General features: G+C 43.2%; 2 protein-coding genes across 2 annotated transcripts in view; one reads left to right on the forward strand and one right to left on the reverse strand.

Annotated features, from left to right (window-relative positions):
- LOC101135732 (phosphatidylinositol 3,4,5-trisphosphate 3-phosphatase TPTE2-like) overlaps positions 1-7417 on the forward strand; it is a 63440-nt gene extending 56023 nt beyond the window's left edge. Inside the window, exons 13-14 of the mRNA XM_063697631.1 lie at positions 798-890; positions 6139-7417. Of these exons, the coding sequence (XP_063553701.1) occupies positions 798-890; positions 6139-6174 (129 nt within the window). The 3' untranslated portion in view covers positions 6175-7417. The remainder of the gene's footprint in view (positions 1-797; positions 891-6138) is intronic.
- Positions 1-20057, reverse strand: part of LOC129526252 (uncharacterized) — a 110951-nt gene that overhangs the window by 90649 nt on the left and 245 nt on the right. Inside the window, exons 2-3 of the mRNA XM_063697303.1 lie at positions 17899-18286; positions 14849-14971 (exon numbers count right to left, since the gene is read on the reverse strand). Coding sequence (XP_063553373.1) covers positions 14849-14971; positions 17899-18286 — 511 coding nt within the window. The remainder of the gene's footprint in view (positions 1-14848; positions 14972-17898; positions 18287-20057) is intronic.

The following is a 20057-nucleotide window of genomic DNA, read 5'->3' on the forward strand; positions in this document are numbered from 1 at the left end:
CCCCTGTTGTTATTTTTTAAATTTAGTAAATAAAAAGCCGTGAGTTAAGCATTGTTTTTCGAATGTCAAGGCTAGCTTTAAAATTGAGCTTCTCAACATATTCTCAAAAGAGGCCCTAATGTATGAAAATCAAATGACACATATTAAATAATAATATTTAACTGATTAAAGTGTCTAATAGAAAATTCAATACTTTTGAAAAGGGAGACACTTTTGAAAAGTGCCTCATGATAACCCTCAAACATGTTGGCCTTTAAAAATCATAAACAACAGGGTGGGCATGGTGGCTCACCCCTGTAATCCCAGCACTTTGGGAGGCCCAGGTAGGCAGATCACTTGAGGCCTGGAGTTTGGGACCAGCCTGACCAATATAGCAAAACCCCATCTCTACTAAAAGTACAAAAACGAGTTGGGTGTGGTGGCATGCGCCTATAGTCCCAGCTACTCGGGAGGATGAGGCACGAGAATCACTTGAACCTGGGAGGCAGAGGTTGCAGTGAGCTGAGATCACACCACTGCACTCCAGCCTGGGTGACAGTGAGACTGTCTCAAAAAAAAAAAAAAAAATATATATATATGTATATATATACACGCACACATACACACGTACAGACACACATACATACAAAAAACAGTGTTGCAACTAGAAAAGATTATTAATAATTATTTCTACATGTAGTGATTGGTCTGTGAGACCAAAAGTACTTGATAAATATAGGAAGTCTTGATAAGTGAAAAGGAACTTCATTGTTATCATTAGCTAGGTTTATAGTTCTAAATTCCATGTTCATTCACAGGTATTTCATGACACTGAAACAGACAGGGTAATAATTGATGTGTTCAACTGTCCACCTCTGTATGATGATGTGAAAGTGCAAGTTTCCTCTTTGGTGAGTAATCAAGAAACGGCCTCTGCCATTGTTCTTGTCTGAACTTTTGAATGGTTTTATTTAAGGTTTCCTTTACTACAGTTCCCAACAAGGGAGATGATAGATGTCATCCCATAGAGGGAGGGGGAGAAAATAAATCAGATCTATAACAATTTTTTTAAAAGAACATATGTAATTTGAATAATTTTTGTTCATTTGTTTTTTCTAAATTGTACATTTTCTAAATTTTTCTAAATTTACATGTATTAATTCACAAATCCAAAAAATACAAAATAAATACAAAAAAAATAAAAGCCAAGATGCTAAAAAACCAAAGGTATGTTTTACTGCATAGCAGTGATTACATTTTGTTTTGCATCATTTTTAATATTAAAAATTGAGACAGGGTCTCACTCTGTCACCCCAGCTGGAGTGCAGTGGCATGACCATAGCTAACTGCAGCTTCACCTCCTGGGCTCATGCAGTCCTCCCACCTCAGCCTCCTGAGTAGCTGGGAGCACTGACTTGAAAGAGAGTTAGGTTTGGGTGACTCAGTTGGGTGAAACACAGAGAAGGCAGCACAATACAACACATGAAATAACCAAAGCAGTTTTTTATTAATTCCAGACAGAAGAGGGCAGCACACCTCGCAGGGCTAACCGGAAGGGGGAGCCATCCAGGAGACCTGTGCTCAACTGATGGGTGGGGAGCAATAGCGAGAACGAGGGAGGGACCTGAGAGTGGAAGCCTTTATTGGGATGTAAGGTGTTACCTGAGCAGGTTTCCTACGGGGAGGTCTAAGTGGTGGATTTAATGCAAGCAGTCATGAGTTCCATGGAGTCATGCTGTGACTGAGAGGTGGTCATTGATATATCCACATGGTCCATGCAGAGTATGGGGGTCTGTAGGGAGGTTATTATCTAGCTGTCCCATAATGAAGTAGTCACCAACAGAAGGTTGTATAAGGCAGATACTGGGATCAGTCACATTGAGAAACCTGGAGGAGGTGAACTGGAAACTGTCAAGGGTGACTGAACCCTGCTTCTGATATCAGAAAGTCCAATTTATATTTGAAAGGGATGCTGAGGCACAAAAAAATTGTAAGAATTCACTACAAAAATACTTGGCTATATATAAGCATAGGTCCTTAGTAGATTCTGTTTAGCACTATCTAAACCAGATTCAAATCTCAGCATTTAAATTAAATATCTATCATGGAAAATAAACTATTCCTTGAAAATTTTGATAGAAACAGCAAGAGAAAGCAATAGCATTTTCTTAAGCCTCCTCCTCTGTGTCTTGAGTGTGTTGTTATAGAATGCAGAGTGCTACGTACTGAATGGTTATAATTATTTGATAAATATATAAAGGAATAAAGGAAGGAACTTTGATTTCTTTGGAATGATTAGTTCTTGGCATCAATTTTACTTTTAAAATATTTTTTTTTCTTTTTGGATTTTCCTAAATACTATCACAACTACCCTTTTTTCTTCTGGTTTAACACATCTTTAATACAAAATAACAGGTATGGATATAACATCAACCCATAGAAACAACCTAATCTTCAATGTCTATGTATAAGATGTAATGGCAAGTCTTTTGCTGGTTGTCATAAGCTTAATTTATAGAAAACAAAAAATCCTCGAGCCACCATTGTTCATTGCCTTACTCCTTTTACGTTGGCTATTTTAAAAATACAGTTGTTCTTGAGACCCCTGGTTGCAGCATCCTCAAGTTCCGTGCCATAGGACTGTGTTATGAGCTCAAAAGTATTATAATCAGATCTTAAGTGTGGAAGTAAATTCCTCCCAGAGAAGTTCAATAGGAATCTGCTCAGTACCTTCAACCTGTCAGGTCCTCAGTAGGTGCTGATTTACCAATGACGAACCACCACCAAATTTTGTGCTAAAGTAAGGGAGGACCTAGGGAAGCTTCAGCTAGCTGAGAAGCTGACTGACACACTTATATCTAGGAGAAGTTACAAGACACAGTAAGTATTAAGAAATACAGCTAAAAAATCATTAAAATTGATAGTCTGCCATTTAAACATGGGTTTCTAATAACTGAATTGGGAAAACTTTCTTAAAAACTATTAATTGGAGGCTGGGTGTGGTGGCTCATGCCTGTAATCCTAGCACTTTGGGAGGCTGAGGCGGGCGGATCACCTAAGGTTGGAAGTTCGAGACCAGCCTGGCCAACATGGTAAAACCCTGTCTCTACTAAAAATACAAAAATTAGCCAGGCGTGGTGGCACATGCCTGTAATCCCAGCTACTCAGGAGGCTGAGCCAGTAGAATCGCTTGAACCCGGGAGGCAGATTGCAGTGAGCCGAGATCGCACCACCACACTCCAGCCTGGGCGACAGAGTGAGACTCTGTCTAAAGAAAAAAGCAAAAAAACAGAACAACTATTACTTGGATTTGGAGATTATTGTTCCCAGAAAACCTTCTGCCATATTTGGAAACTTATTTCTCAGCCTAGAAGTTCTCCACTTTAAGTAGCATTTGTTCTGTGCTGGTGAAAAACTGAGATTTTTTTGTATCAACGATACTCTTCAATACAAAAAGAGAAAATATTTTTAAAATGCTTCAGGTCACAGTTGAGGCAGTGGCTATGATTGCATGTGGCATGAATTGGTAGTTATTGTTACAACCAGTTCTAGTCTTTTCTTCAAATCTGAGCTGGATCTAATAACTCCTTAAGTCCAGCAAGGCAACAGTAAATTAAACCTCTGGTCTACACACTTGCAATACATACACATTTAATAGATTTTGATAGAGTGAACTTTGGATTGGATGGAAATTTTTTACAAATTTGTTTCTTGGATGCATACAAACAATAAGCTTTGACTCCTAACATGAGCAAAGTCCCTCAAATGTGAGAGCTGGGTGGAGCTTCATTTGTTGCTGCTCCTCAAATTGATTCTTGGTAAAGGATACAGTTTTTTTCCTTTGAAACACCATGTTCATTTTGGGGAAGCAATAAGTTAGATCACCTTTATTTTCACTTTTATATAAATTTCTAAGGATTTCTGTAATATTTAAATTTATATACTATTGGTAAAGCTGTTTTTGTTAGTTGTGAGATTGTTGTTTAGCCAAAAATGCCAACTTCTGTCTTTTAGAACAGTAGACATACATAAATGGGTTAACCAATTTATGCCTAGTGTTCCATTATTGGAATGCTAAGCATGTGGGATTTATTTATATCCTACTGCTCAAGGTCATCGCCAAGGGCTGATTGCAAAAATTCAAAAAATTGCAACCTCAAGCATAAATTAAAAGAGATATAGTATTTTATTATTGGGTTTTGATACATGTCTAATCAGACTGATTTCTGTCACATATAGAAATTTAGATACTGTATTAAACCTAGATGTCATTAATTCCATAAAAAGCAACATTAAAAGAATCAGTAGCATGTGTTACTGATGTGTTGCTGAAGATTAAGATATTTTTAAGTCTCACCGAAAAGGTAGAAGGAGCCAACTGAGACACAAAAAAGGGGCTGAGGTTCTATTCATGGTGAGCAAGTCTTTTTTTTGTTTGTTTCTTCAAGCTCTAACAAGGGTGCCTACTACATGGCTTTTCAGTTAGCTCCAAAATAAAATGTAACAATTTTTTTTCTATTCTTAGGCTTTATCTACAAAGAAATGAATTGGATAATCTTCATAAACAAAAAACAAGGAAAATTTATCAACCAGAATATGCAGTAGAGACATATTTTGATGAGAAATGACTTAAGTTATGTTGTAACTGGTAGCTGATTAAGTATAGTTCCCTGCACCCCTTCTGGGAAAGAATTATGTTCTTTCTAACCCTGCCACATAGTTATATGTTCTAAATCTTCCTTGCTGGTACATCTATATTGATATATGTATACACATGTTCTTTATAAATCTATTAAATATATACAGATAAAATGTCAGGTTTTTTTTCTTTCTGAAGGCATATATTTCACAGTTTCCATCTTGTATTTACATACATTTGGAACACAGTACTTAGAAACATTAGGCGTCATTTTGAAGAACTTTGAAATAGAACTTTCGTATCAAAATAATTGAGAGATAATTAAAAATTGTGATCCCCCAACACCCACTTACGTATACATTTTTGGTCAAGTATTTATTCCCTGCTTTTTTTCACATTTGTAATTTCAGGTTTATTAGAAAGCTAATTTATATTTTTCCTTCTACTCGATTTACAAACTGTTAACAGATTGGCAGCAGAGACTAAGTTTTAAACCCAGAAGAGAGAAATATTTCACACAAGCAGTCCCCCAACTCCCCACACACACTTTTCTCTTGTTCCAAGCACTCAATGGGTAGCTTACTTAACAAGCTTCCTTTAATTACACACAGACATGGGGGTTGGGGTAAGAAGGGCGTAGTAAATATGAAGGAGAAGTAACCTTCAGTAACTTCTGCTTTTGTATAAAATTGTAAGTGAAGTCAAAAGAAATATTTGTTCTTAGAGTAATTTAGGTGTATTATTTTGAAATCCACTACTCCTGCTCACAACCAATGTCACCTAAGCCCTGGGGGAACTCTGAAGGGAGGTAATCTTTTCATTGTAAATAGTGGTTAGCCCTGTGTCCACAGGGAATCATTATTATTTCCTCATTGGTGCTGGATGCTACTTTTTTATTAAACACTTTTTTTTTTTTTTGAGACAGTCTCACTCTGTCACCCAGGCTGGAGTGCAGTGGCACGATCTCGGCTCACTGCAACCTCTACCTCCTAGGTTCAAGTGATTCTCCTACCTCAGTCTCCTGAGTAGCTGGGATTACAGGTGCACGCCACCACACCTGGCTAATTAAACAAAATGTTTTATTTTTATTTTGTACTTTTTGAGATGGGGTCTCACTCTGGTTGCCAAGACTGGAGTGCAGTAGTAGGATCTTGGCTCACTGCAGCCTCAACCTCCTGGGCTCAGGTGATTCTCTCACCTCAGCCTCCCCAGTAGCTGGGACTATACGTGCATGCCACCATGCTTGGCTAATTTTTGTATTTTTAGTAGAGATGGGGTTTCACCATGTTGGCCAGGCTGGTCTTGAACTCCTGACCTCCAGTGATCCACCCGTCTCGGCCTCCCAAAGTGTTGGAATTACAGGCATGTGCCACCGTGTCTGGCCGCTTTTATACCATTAGCAAAATGCAGAGTAGTGGAAGAGGTTGTCTGAACCAGATTTGAGGAGTTGAAGGGTCAGAAATGTCTGAGAAAATGCAAGGGAACCCACCTTTCTTTTTCTTTTTCTTTTTTTTAAACAGAGTCTCTGTCGCCTAGGCTGGAGTGCAGTGTTGTAATCTCAGCTCACTGCAACCTCCGTCTCCCTGGTATAGGTGATTCTTCTGCCTCAGCTTCCCAAGTAGCTGGGATTATAGGTGCCTGCCACCACGCCAAGCTAATTTTTGTATTTTTAGTAGAGATGGGGTTTCACCCTGTTGGCCATGCTAATCTCAAACTCCTGACCTCAGGTGATCCACTTGCCTTGGCCTCCCAAAGTGCTGGGATTACAGGTGTGAGCCACCATGCCCAGCCAGGTGAAATCATTTCAATACAAATTCTAAACAGAAGAAAAAGATTGAACTGAAACCACCCTACAACATCCCCAGAACCTACACTAGGGTTAGTGTCATGATAACCGCCAATGGTTAGTGTTTACCATCTCCCCCTGGACCTGAAAGGAGCCCTTAAAGCTTCATCAAAATGCAAAAGAAGGCTTACAAAAAATATTTAAGAATTGGATATGGCTAGCCAGTTTTCCCAACACCATTTATTAAATAGGGAATCTTCTCCCCATTGCTTGTTTGTGTCAGGTTTGTCAAAGATCAGATGGTTGTAGATGTGTGGTGTTATTTCTGAGGCCCCTGTTCTGCTCCATTGGTCTATATATCTGTTTTGGTACCAGTACCATGCTGTTTTGTTTGCTGTAGCTTTGTAGTATAGTTTGAAGTCTGGTAGCGTGATGCCTCCAGCTTTGTACTTCTTGCCCAGGATTGTCTTGTCTATGCGGGCTCTTTTTTGGTTCCATATGAAGTTTAAAGTAGTTTTTTCCAAGCCTGTGAAGAAAGTCAGTGGTAGCTTGATGGGGATAGCATTGAGTCTATAAATTACTTCTGGCAATATGGCCATTTTCACGATATTGATTCTTCCTATCCATGAGCATAGAATGTTTTTCCATTTGTTTGTGTCCTTTCTTATTTCCTTGAGCAGTGGTTTGTAGTTCTCCTTGAAGAGCTCCTTCACATCCCTTGTAAGTTGGATTCCTAGGTATTTTATTCTCTTAGTAACAATTGTGAATGGGAGTTCACTCATGATTTGGCTCTCTGTTTGTCTATTATTGGTGTATAGGAATGCTTATGATTTTTGCACATTGATTTTGTATCCTGAGAGTTTGCTGAAGTTGCTTATCAGCTTAAGGAGATTTTGGGCTGAGACGATGGGGTTTTCTAAATATACAATCATGTCATCTGCAAACAGAGACAATTTGACTTCCTCTCTTCCTATTGGAATATGCTTTATTTCTTTCTCTTGCCTGATTGCTGTGGCCAGAACTTCCAATACTATGTTGAATAGGAGTGGTGAGAGAGGGCATCCTTGTCTTGTGCCAGTTTTCAAAGTGAATGCTTCCAGTTTTTGCCCATTCAGTATGATATTGGCTGTGGGTCTGTCATAAATAGCTGTTATTATTTTCAGATACGTTTCATTGATACCTAGTTTACTGAGAGTTTTTAGCATGAAGGGGTGTTGAATTTTATCAAAGGCCTTTTCTGCATCTATTGAGATAATCATTTGGTTTTTGTCACTGGTTCTGTTTATGTGATGGATTATGTTTATTGATTTGCGTATGTTGTACCAGCCTTGCATCCCAGGGATGAAGCCGACTTGATCGTAGTGGATAAGCTTTTTGATGTGCTGCTGGATTCGGTTTGCCAGTATTTCATTGAGAATTTTCACATCGATGTTCATCAGGGATATCGGCCTGAAATTTCCTTTTTTTGTTGTGTCTCTGCCAGGTTTTGGTATCAGAATGATACTGGCCTCATAAAACGAAGTAGGGAGGATTCCCTCTTTTTCTATTGTTTAGAATAGTTTCAGAAGGATTGGTACCAGTTTCTCTTTGTACCTCTGGTAGAATTTACCTGTGAATCCATCTGCTCCTGGACTTTTTTTGGTTGGTAGGCTATTAGTTACTGCCTCAATTTCAGAACTGGTTACTGGTTTATTCAGGGATTCGACTTCTTCCTGGTTTAGACTGTGGAGGCTGTATGTTGCCAGGAATTTATCCGTTTCTTCTAGATTTTCTAGTTCATTTGCATAGAGGTGTTTATAGTATTCTTTGATGGTAGTTTGTATTTCTGCGGGATCAGTGGTGATATCCCCTATATCATTTTTTATTGCATCTATTTGACTCTTCTCTCTTTTCTTCTTTGTGAGTCTGGCTAGCAGTCTATCTACTTTGTTGATCTTTTCATAAAACCAGCTCCTGGATTCATTGATTTTTTGAAGCCTTTTTCGTGTCTCTATCTCTTTCAGTTCTGCTATGATCTTAGTTATTTCTTGTCTTCTGGTAGATTTTGAATTTGTTTGCTGTTGCTTCTCTAGTCTTTTAATTTTGATATTAGGGTGTCAATTTTAGATCTTTCCTGCTTTCTCTTGTGGGCATTTAGTGCTATAAATTTCCCTCTACACACTGCTTTAATTGTGCCCCAGAGATTCTGGTATGTTGTGTCTTTGTTCTCATTGGTTTCAAAGAACATCTTTATTTCTGCCTTCATTTCGTTATTTACCCAATAGTCATTCCAGAGCAGGTTGTTCAGTTTCCATGTAGTTGTGCGGTTTTGAGTGAGTTTCTTAATCCTGAGTTCTAATCTGATTGCAGTGTGATCTGAGAGACTGCTTGTTATGATTTCCATTGTTTTGCATTTGCTGAGGAGTGTTTTACTTCCAATTATTTGGCCCATTTTAGAATAACTGCAATGAGGTGCTGAAAAGAATGTATATTCTGTGGACTTGTGGTGGAGAGTTCTATAGATGTCTATTAGGTCTGCTTGGTCCAGAACTGAGTTCAAGTCCTGAATATCCTTGTTAACTTTCTGTCTCGTTGATCTGTCTAATATTGACAGTGGGGTGTTAAAGTCTTCCACTATTATTGTGTGGGAGTCTAAGTCTCTTTGTAGGTCTCTTAAGAACTTGCCTTATGAATCTGTGTGCTCCTGTATTGGGTGCATATATATTTAGGACAGTTAGCTCTTCTTGCTGCATTGATCTCTTTACCCCTTCCTTACACCTTATACAAAAATCAATTCAAGATGGATCAGAGACTTAAATGTAAGGCCTAGGACTGTAAAAATTCTAGAAAAAAACTGGGGCAATACTATTCAGGACATAGGCATGGGCAAAGACTTCATGTCTAAAACACCAAAAGCAATGGCAACAAAAGCGAAAATTGACAAGTGGGATCTAATTAAAGAGCTTCTGCGCAGCAAAAGAAACTATCATCAGAGTGAACAGGCAACCTACAGAATGGGAGAAAATTTTTGCAATCCATCCATTGGACACAGGGCTAATATCCAGAATCTGCAAAGAACTTTACAAGAAAATTTACAAGAAAAAAACAAAACCCCATCAAAAAGTGGGCAAAGGATATAAACAGACACTTCTCAAAGGAAGACTTTTATGCAGCCAACAGACATAAGGAAAAATGCTCATCATCACTGGTCATTAGAGAAATGCAAATCAAAACCACAATGAGATACCATCTCATGCCAGTTAGAATGGTGATCATTAAAAAGTCAGGAAACAACAGATGCTGGAGAGGATGTGGAGAAATAAGGACGCTTTTACACTGTTGGTGGGAGTGTAAATTAGTTCAACCATTGTGGAAGGTAGTGTGGCGATTCCTCAAGGATCTAGAACTAGAAATACCATTTGACCCAGCAATCTTGTTACTGGGTATATACCCAAAGGATTATAAATCATTCCACTATAAAGACACATGCACAGGTGTGTTTATTGTGGAACTATTCATAATACCAAAGACTTGGAACCAACCCAAATGTCCATCAGTAATAGACTGGATAAAGAAAATGTGGCAAATATATACCATGAAATACTATGCAGCCATTAAAAAGGATGAATTTATGTCCTTTGCAGGGACGTGTGTGAAGCTGGAAACCATCATCCTCAGCAAAGTATCACAAGATCAGAAAACCAAACACCACATGTTCTCCCTCATAGGTGGGAGTTGAACAATGAAAACACACGGACATAGGGAGGGGAACATCACACACTGAGGCCTGCTGGGTGAGGGGCTAGGGGAGGGATAACAGTAGGAGAAATACCTAATGTAAATGACAGGTTGAGGGGTGCAGCAAACCACCGTGGCATGTGTACACCTATGTAACAAAACTTCACATTCTGTGCATATACCCCAGAACTTAAAGTATAATTAAAAAAATGCAACTTCCTGACTTTGACATTATGCATAGTTATTCCATCTAAAGTCTGAAAAGTGGAGTTGGGGGAGGGGCCATTAAGAATAATTCTCAATTATTTCTTGGCAGATAAACCAACTTTTCCAGAGAGTCTGAAAACTGCTTGATCTCTTTTTTAAGCAACAAGCAATACAATCTCTATGATGCCATCATTACTGTTCATTTCTTCTAGGAGAGGAATGACACACTTCTGCCTTTAATTGTCAAATTATCCCCATTTCTGAATTAGTGAAATACAATTTAATATGATTTTACTCTCATAAATTTAGAGTCATTCTCTCCCAGGTACTGCTGGGCTACGATAAAATGAGATCTGAATTACGTCAAAATAATTTAATTATTCCAAGAGAAGAGGTGATGGTCAGAATTTTTTAAGTGACTGCATAGTTTAGATAGCCTCGATGCAGATAAGCTGAATAAAGCATTTAACTCAGCACATTAATATTTTAATGTGATCATCCTGAACAGTTCGGGCATTACAGGTTCCTACAATACACATATGCTCTCTATCTGGGACAGTTACATTTCCAACTGGGAGGATGTGGCAGACTAATGAATATACAAATGCTAGCAACAACTGTCTCCTGTCCTCTGTGAGGGTAAGCTACCTTCCCATGTAATTTACCACTGATGACATCATCGTGGTACTCACTGTGCCCTCAAGTGAGTGAAGACTGTTCTGAATGCCAGTACTAACCACGGAGCCTGACACCTAGTAGGTTCTCAAAGATCTATCAAGTCCATAAAGCCATGAATAAATGACAGAGATTATATTTCTCCACTTGCCTAGAATAAGATCAGAAGTCTGATCTTATTCTCCTTACAGGACACATAAAAACATTCTTTAGGCGGTGTGGTGGCCAGCCAAGCCTCTTATTCCACAGCACTCACACTACGTCATACGTAACACTTTACCGAGGGTGGTGGTTTGGATTTTCAGTCCCTGACATAGAGTCGGTAAATCATGAGATATAGAGGAAACCTATCAGGGCAGGGACAGTGTCTCAAGGAAGGGACAGCTCTGAAGAAGAGGGCAGAGAGATGAGAAGAGAGAAGCAGACTCACATCACAGGACCAGGCCCACCCAAGCAGAGATGACACCCTCACACCCCTCTGGAGGCCATCCATAAAGGTTCAGTTTAACAGGGCAGGGAAGCATATCATTTTCAAGAAACTCCAATCCAAAAAGGTTTGGAGTTGTTTTTAATTTTGGCATTTGATGGGATAAACTTCAATGATCTGAAATGCCACATTGCCCAACTATGCCAAACAAGGCACACTGCAACAGTACTCAAAGTAGTGACTGCATTGTTTCAGAGTTGTTGAATGACTAAGTCTTAAAGTGGTACCAAGTTTCCCTTTAAGACTGTTTAACTTTTGGTATCCATGTTGCCTCATTTCAATAATTATCTAATTACCTAACTAACTTCTTCAAATCCTCCTTCGTACTAGCTCTCTAGGTCTCTAGATCTCTTACAGCCACTGCAGATAGGGAAATACGAACTTCCCAGCACTTGAGAGTAGATGAGCTGGCTGAAAACCTGTGTGGTGAGGGAAACTTTGTTTAAAAGGAAAAGGAGAGACACACAGAACAACACATTTAGGCTCCATCCACATCACCTCGGGCTGCAGCTGGCTCTGTGCTTATAGTCGATCACTTCCATGGGTGGCCTCTGCCACAAAACACAACAACACTCTGCTCCTATCAATGGCTGACAGAAAAATCCCAAAGCCCAGCAAGTTCCACGTCCAGAGAGCCAGGGTGGAAATGCTCCAAACCAACCCTTACATTGGGGCACACCACAGACCCATTAGGGAGCACTAACGCAGAGACGGCAACAACATCAGACAAGGGACCCAGGGACCACAGTCCTGCCCTGTCTTCACACCATCTAGCTGTATAACCTTGAACAAATCTACTGCCCCTTCTCTGGGCCTCTTTTCTACAAGATCTCATAAGTGGGAGTCCTACTTTCCATTTGCATTCCTCGGGCCTCACAGTAGAATGGAGGTTTCTGTGTCCTCTGCCCAGCCCCCTCTCACTTCTTGTTCCTCCTCCCATCCCTTCCCCCCAGCAAAGGGGTTTGTTGTTCTCAGGAGTGAGACTACCTGTGGCAGCTCTACCTTGGTGAGGGGTGTGCCTGTGTTGCCAGCACAGGAAGAAATACCTGTCCAACGGTGATGGTAACAGTTAAGTGACAGTATGTATAAGGGCCCAATACATGTTCAAAACATGCCCACCGGCAAATGCCTTACATACCAGGCTCCCAACCATACGGTTGCAATTTCTATCTTTCAAACTAATTGTAAATTATAAAGATGGCACCCAAATACCTGTGTGCCCATAAGTAGGAAAAAGTAAACTTTTTAATTCTATCACAATAAATTCTAGATCTTTGATAGACTGACTGAAGGATATAAAATGTCAAAGGTGAGACTGTCATGTGGCTAAACACCCTCCTACTGCAGACAGGACTGAGCCCAACAGCATTCACCTGCTGATGAGAGGCGCCCAGGGGCAGGCAGATGGTTGCACCATTCTCAGGGTCAACCTCCTCCCCAGTGTGGTGTGGGGCAGAAGATGGGACACAGGGCCTGGGAGGCTGTAGCCTGATGGCACGCAGTGCCTACTGGGCACTGCAGAGACTACTGGGCAGACTCCTGCCAGCCTTCAGTTCTCCTGCTTCTGGGGCCAGGACACTCCTTGTGAGCTCTGTCCTGGGAGAAGTGCCCTTCCCAGTGCTCCTTATCAGTGTTTGTGAGGCATTCTCTCTAGTGCTCCTCATTAGCATACCTTGGCCAAGCTTTGGCTCATAGAAAAACACTTTGCTCTTCTCTGAGCAACAATTTCTTTTCCCAATTGAGCTAATGACTGGATGAGAGGTGACCACACTCATGACCATACTCATCGTTGGTGGTGGTGGGTAGGGGGTATCCTGGATAAGGAGAGCATTGGGCAACGCCCCCTCTGGCCTCCCCAGTCCAGGGAGCTGCAACCACTATGGGAATTCTGCGGGAGGCCAGAGTAGTCCACAGTTTCCCTTTGGGCAATCGGCATTCCAACCGTGCCTCCTGGTCCCAAGACAACAAGAACTCTGGAGAACTAAATTACCATCATGCACTTCCCATTCCGCCATGTGCCTCAGCCGAGGGTCCTGCTCTTCCTGCATATTCAAGCTGATCTTTCTAAGGAGTAGCTTGCATGGTGCCAGCACTGCCCCCCGTATCACAGGCAGCACCCTCCTGTGCCAAGGAAGCTTCAGCCTGCCCTTGGGCTCAGGCCACTAGGCTCTGGTTAGTTGACATTCCCAGCAAATCCTACAACTTCTCCTTTCCTTTCATGGCTCTAAGACACAGTCCATTATCAGTCTCATTTTTAAAGACATTTCTAAGAATGTCCTCCTTTCTTTCCCAACACTAGTAAGGACAGTAAGTGGCGTTTCCTGGGAGGGACTGTATGGTGTTATTTTTGCACTAGAAGGGTTCTGAAGACTGCCAGGCTTGAAGTGAAGAACCACATCACCTGCCTATCCCAGTCAGGTGACAATGGACAAGGGGCTTCATCTCTGAGCTGTATTCCAGCAGTACTGGGCACATTCCACCCCTCACCCTGACTCACAAGGTATTAATAATAATGGACACTACTCTGTCTTCTGCCATGCTTTGAACAACACTACACTATGCATCAAATGGATTCATCCCAAAGGTAAAGCACATTGCTTCTGGAAGGAGAAAGGTAGTATCTTTTTTTTTTTTTTTTTGAGATTGAGTCTTGCTGTGTTGCCCAGGCTGGAGTGCAGTGGCGCGATCTCGGCTCACTGCAACCTCCGTCTCCCGGGTTCAAGCGATTCTCCTGCCTCAGCCTCTCAAGTAGCTGGGATTACAGGTGCCTGCCACCATGCCCGGTTACTTTTCAGTATTTTTTGGTAGAAACGGGGTTTCACCACGTTGGCCAGACTGGTTTCCAACTCCTGACTGCAAGTGATCCACCCGCCTCGGCCTCCCAAAGTGCGGGGATTACAGGCGTGAGCCACTGCACCCAGATGAAAGGTAATATTTTCATACTACTTTCATTTGATCTCATTTAGAAGGTGCTTGAGGAATAGAGAGGACTGGGTTTTCTCTGGGATTATAGTTAGGCATCACTTAGTGACTGGGACGTGTTCTGAAAAATGCGTCGTTGCACAATTTTGTCATTGTGTTATCATAGAGCATACACACACGACCCTAGATGGCATAGCCTACTCCACACCTAGGCTGTATGGTATGGCCCACTGCTCCTAGGCTACACACCTGTGCAGCATGTTACTGTACTGAATACTGTAGGCAACTGTAACACAGTGGTAAGTATTTGTGTATCTAAACATATCTAAACACAGAAAAGGTATAGTGAAAATACGGTGATATAATCTCATGGGACCATGACCACATACACCGTCCATCACCGACAGAAACATGTTGATACAGCGCATGACTGTACCTGCAGCCCCTGCCGTGAGGTCAATGGCAGCCTGGGCAGCAGGACTGGACTTCACGTTTGCCCACTCTTCTGCTGGTCTCATGGAAGGCAGCTCGCTGGACCTTATGACAGGCACCACATATCCTGGGGGAAGGCAAGAGTTCACCATTAGTCCAAGTCTCTGCAGCCTCCCATTCTCTAGGCCTGCAGCCAAATTACTGAACCTAAACTTCTGGGATCCGTGAACTGGGCTCTACATTGCTGCAAAGGAAACAGGCTCAAGGTATCGTGCAGCTTAGCAAGTGACTGCCCCCTAAAAAGGTCACAGATCAAAAAGCTGCCCTGCGTATCAATGCTATTGTCACCAGCAGCACTTCAACCAACCTTTCTGAAAACTGTAAAATGAACACCAAACAAGTAAGCCAATCACAGATGTACCAAACCACAGCAGACTGTTTTTAGAGGCCTAAGTTGAGCTATCAGTTGAATAGGCTCAGTTCTAAAATCAGACAGCAGCCTGTGCTGGGTGCCTAAGGGGATGTCACAAGACAGTAGGTCTGGAAAGGAGCACTCAGGCAGCCAAGGGTGAGAGCTGCATCCTGGAATCACACACGCCTTGGTGTGAATGCCTCCTCTACCTGTGGCCCCTTTGGCCTCTGCAGCTGGGAGTCCTCATCTGTACAAGGCAAATAATAACACTATTACAAAACAAAGGCAGTCGCAAATAGCCACATGAGACTGATGGGATGCTCCACTGTGTACAAGCATCATGTGTTCTCAGAACAAGGCCCTGCACAGAGCACCAAGCATCTTCCTGTGACCACAGTCCACTAGCCCTTCAACTGTCAATGTGCACAGGAGTCGCCTGGGGGCCTTGCTAAATAAAATGCAGCTTCTGATTCAATAGCCTCGGATGGGACCAGAGATTTGGCCTGTCTTGATGAGCTCCCGAGTGAGGTGGACAATGCCAGTCCACAGACTCACACTTTGAAATACAACACCTCAGTCATTGTGTCCAAATTTGCTTGATAACCTGAAGCACCCCCCCCCCTGCTTTTTTTTTTGTGATGGAGTCTGGCTCTGTCGCCCAGGCTGGAGTGCAGCGGCCACGATCTCAGCTCATTGCAACTGCCACCTCCGTAGTTCAAGTGATTCTCCTGCCTCAGCCTCCCAAGTAGCTGAGATTACAGGTGCATGCCACTGCACCAGGCTAATTTTTATATTTATAGTAGAGACGGAGTTTCACCATGTTGGCCAGGCTGGTCTTGAACTCCTGACCTTCAGTGATCCACCCACCTCAGCCTCCCAAAGTGCTGAAATTACAAGTGTGAACCACCTTGCCCAGCCTGGAGCACGTATTAAATATTCTAATTATCAGACCTTTCTTCTGGAAATCTTGATTCAGTATGTTTCGGTTGGAGCCTTGGGCATTTGGGAAAACTAGAATGTATTCCTCTCCCTTTAGACAAAAGTCAACTATTGCTGAGGCATGGGTTTCATAAATGTTGACTAAAATATCCAGTTCAACAACCAATCCTGTATAATTTTCAAACTGTGTAAGTAACTTCTTTGTGAATAATAAGGAACAATTTATTTGTCATCGCACTGAGGAGCCGCGTGACCCCAGTCGTGCTGGATCAGAGATGAACACCAAGTGACTTCCTAACACCAGTGTCATCCTGAACGTCAACAGAAAACAGTGGCCACCGAGAAGATTTTTTAACCACTTGAAGCATTTTGCCAATGACCAGACTTCAAGAATCTTCCTTAATTTACAAAAAAAATTTAAAACCAATGGCAACAAAGGCACAGTACTTAACAAAGCAGCTAAGTTAGAAGTGCAAGACACTGATTTATATGCTGTTGATAGACCTGGAGAGACAGGACCATTTACTAGGCTGAAAAGGTGACGGCCATCTGGTATCTTCCTAAAAAAGTATATCAGTGTCCTAATCCTTTTCCAGAAGGCAAACTAAGGCCAGAGCAAGACAAGGTCTCCTAGGCCACACAACTAGTCAGTGACAGAGGAGCCAGTTCAGTCCTGTCCTTCAGGTCTGTGCCTACAAACCAATACTTGATCCGAGTATTCCAACCTGGGCAAAAACATCACAAAACACCCAACCCTGCATTTTAGAAAAAAAAAAAAAAGGAAAAAAGAGGAAGGAAAAAAAGGCAACTGAGAAGACAGGGCATGTCCAGTCTGGCCTCCCAGATAAACCTCAATGCGTTTGTTTATTTTGGCGCAGCCACTTCCTTTGTAACTTGGAAGGAAAGAAAGTCAGGTCACATTGCATTCTGTCTGCCCATGTGAATTCAACCCCATTAGGTGAGCCAAACTTAAACACATTAAATTCTACAAATAACCACTTCTGGAATTATTAAGATAGAAAACAATGGTGGGTACTAACAGATTCACTCAGGAGTGGGTAGTTAACGGGTTAATTCAGGTTATGTGTAGCTCTAGCTGGGAGAGGAAACAGGGCTTGGAGGAGGCAAGACTGTTCAGCATGAATTAGAACTGATTTATGAGCTTGCTGTAGCACTTGGAATAGAAAAACTCTTCAGCGCCTTTGATCCCTCTCAGACTACACCAGGGTTCGATTGAGAAAACAACAGCGCTGACCACCCGTCCTTCTCGATCCTTGGGGAAAAAATTTTTTTGGACGGTAGAGTCAGATGAGGCCGCATTTTCCACCAGGGAACACTAACTGCTGCGGGAAGATCCCAGCTTCTGGCTAAAGCTGGGGCGGTAGGAGCTGCCGGCCAGCTCGCCATCTAGTCCCCAGAGCCCGGGCTTTAGGGCGCCGGGATGCAAACCAGTTTTGCCGCCAAGGAACCCGGACAGGCGCGCCTCCTCCCCGGCCTCGCAAGGAACAGGTTAAGGAGACACTTCCCACTTTCTCTGCCCGGCCCTGAACGCTCGCCGCCCCTGCCCAGCCGCCCACCGTCTGGCAGCCTGCAAGTCTCCATTCAGAAGCGGCTCCGTGCTGCCCAGCGCTGGCGCCCTGGCGGCGCGGAAGCCCGCGGCCAAATGACACGACTTGGAGGCAAAGGAGGACAACAGTTCCCACCAGGTAGGCACTGGGGGGAGGAGGCCGATGACCCTGAGATTCTCCAGCGACCCCGGCGGGCCATCCCTGGGCGGCGCGCGGGTCCCGCGGCACGTGCGTGGCAGCTCTCGCCGCTTCCCTGGACGCCCGGGAAGGTCACGCCGCCTGGGCGCCGAGGCCCGCCCCGCGCCCCTCTCCCTCCGCCCGGGGAGCTCCCCAGCTGCCGAGGAGCGGAAGTGGGCGCCAGGCCGCGGCGCGCCCAGCCCAGCCCAGCCCAGCCCAGTCCGCGACCCCGCGCAGCGCTGCCTGCCGACCCTGGAGAAGGCGGAGGCCTGCGTCTCCGGGTGCTTTCCTGCCTCTGGGCTCTCCGAGACCCTTTCTGAGGCCGGACCCTCGTTAGTCCGCTGGGCTGGGGATGAGGGCTAGGGGCTGGGAATATCAGTGATTGGGAGGACTTAAGTTTTTAGTTAATTTGACCTTGTTGGGCGGCCAAGTCCTTAATTATAACTTATATTTGAGTACAAAATTATACTCGGGATTCAAGGCTGTAAGTTAAAATTAAGTATGAAAATACTGGAATTGTAAAGATGGAAAGTAGATTCTTTTATTACCAGTTAAAAAAAAAAAAGCATTTCCCAATCCCCTTCTCCAAAGGAAATCCATCTGATGCCATTTCTGTAAATGCACTGATGAAAACCGTAACACTGTCAGCTCTGATCTTGTAGTCCCTAAGGAATTATAGGTTCTATCTGTGGTTCTCTGACATTTTATTAAACAAGTGAAAGTATTCAAGGAAGCTGTTGTTTGCCCAGAGTAATTTTCTTTTCTTTTCTTTTTCTTTTTGTTTTGACACAGTCTCACTCTGTCGCTCAGGCTGGAGTGCAGTGGCGCGATCTCGGCACACTGCAAGCTCCGCCTCCCGGGTTCACGCCATTCTCCTGCCATTCTCCTGCCTCAGCCTCCGCAGCAGCTGAGACTACAGGCGTACGCCGCCACACCCGTCTAATTTTTTGTATTTTTAGTAGAGACGGGGTTTCACCGTGTTAGCCAGGATGGTCTCGATCTCCTGACCTTGTGATCCGCCCGCCTCGGCCTCCCAAAGTGCTGGGATTACAGGCGTGAGCCACCGTGCCTGGCCACACCCTGCTAATTTTTTATATTTTTGGTAGAGACGGGGTTTCACCATGTTGGCCAGACTGGTCTCGAATTCCTGACCTCAAGTGATCCTTCTGCCTCGGCCTCCCAAATGCTGGGATTACAGGCATGAGCCACCGCGCCCGGCCTGCCCAGAGTAATTTTCTTTAATGCCCTAAGACAAAGGGTCAGAAGAGTCTTGGTCTACTTGAGAGAGCCGCTCAACATAACACGAAGCCACTGCCCTCCTATTGCTTTGGTTCAGCCTTTGTGTATTGATTTTCATTTTCAACACAATTTTCTTCCTTAAACAGGGCGTGGTGACACATGCCTATAGTCTTAGCTATTTGGGAGGCCAAGGCAGGAGGATTGCTTGAGGCCAGGAATTGGAGGCCATGATGAGCTATGATGGCACCGTTGCACTCCAGCCTGGGTGACAGAGAGAGATCTTGTCTCTTAAACACACACACACACACACACACACACACACACATACACACACACACAGAGTGTAATTTTCTTTTACAACTTTCAGCCTTGTTTGGATGTGCTGTTGGATTATTACCTATGTAATTTAAGTGATTTGATTGGTGATAGTGCTTAACATGAATGCACACATGAATAGACCTCCCAGGCTATAGTAGATGCTATGACGGGATCAGAGTGCCTGGTAAATGGGCACTCATCAGAATCAGCACTTTAGAACTTGGGCTTCTGGACCATAATTGAGTTCCAGAAGCAAGCCATGGAGCTGGGATGACTTACCCAAAGTGACAGGGAACATAACTAATTGGAAGCAGATCCAGGAGTCGAAACTACAGTTACAGCAGCCTAGAGGGGTTGGCAGTATCACCTGGTCCAGTGGCTTTTGCAGCTTAAGAAAATGAGACCCAAAAGAACCCTGATTAAGGACAGACTTGGCTGAGTATGGTGGCTCATGCCTATAATCCCAACACTGGGAGGCCGAGGCAGGAGGATCACTTGAGCCTGGAAGGGCGAGGCTGCAGTGTGCCGTGTTCACATCATTGCACTCCAGCCTGTGTGAC

Source organism: Gorilla gorilla, chromosome 14 (genome assembly GCF_029281585.2).
Source record: "Gorilla gorilla gorilla isolate KB3781 chromosome 14, NHGRI_mGorGor1-v2.1_pri, whole genome shotgun sequence".
In the NCBI taxonomy this organism is placed as follows: Eukaryota; Metazoa; Chordata; class Mammalia; order Primates; family Hominidae; genus Gorilla; species Gorilla gorilla.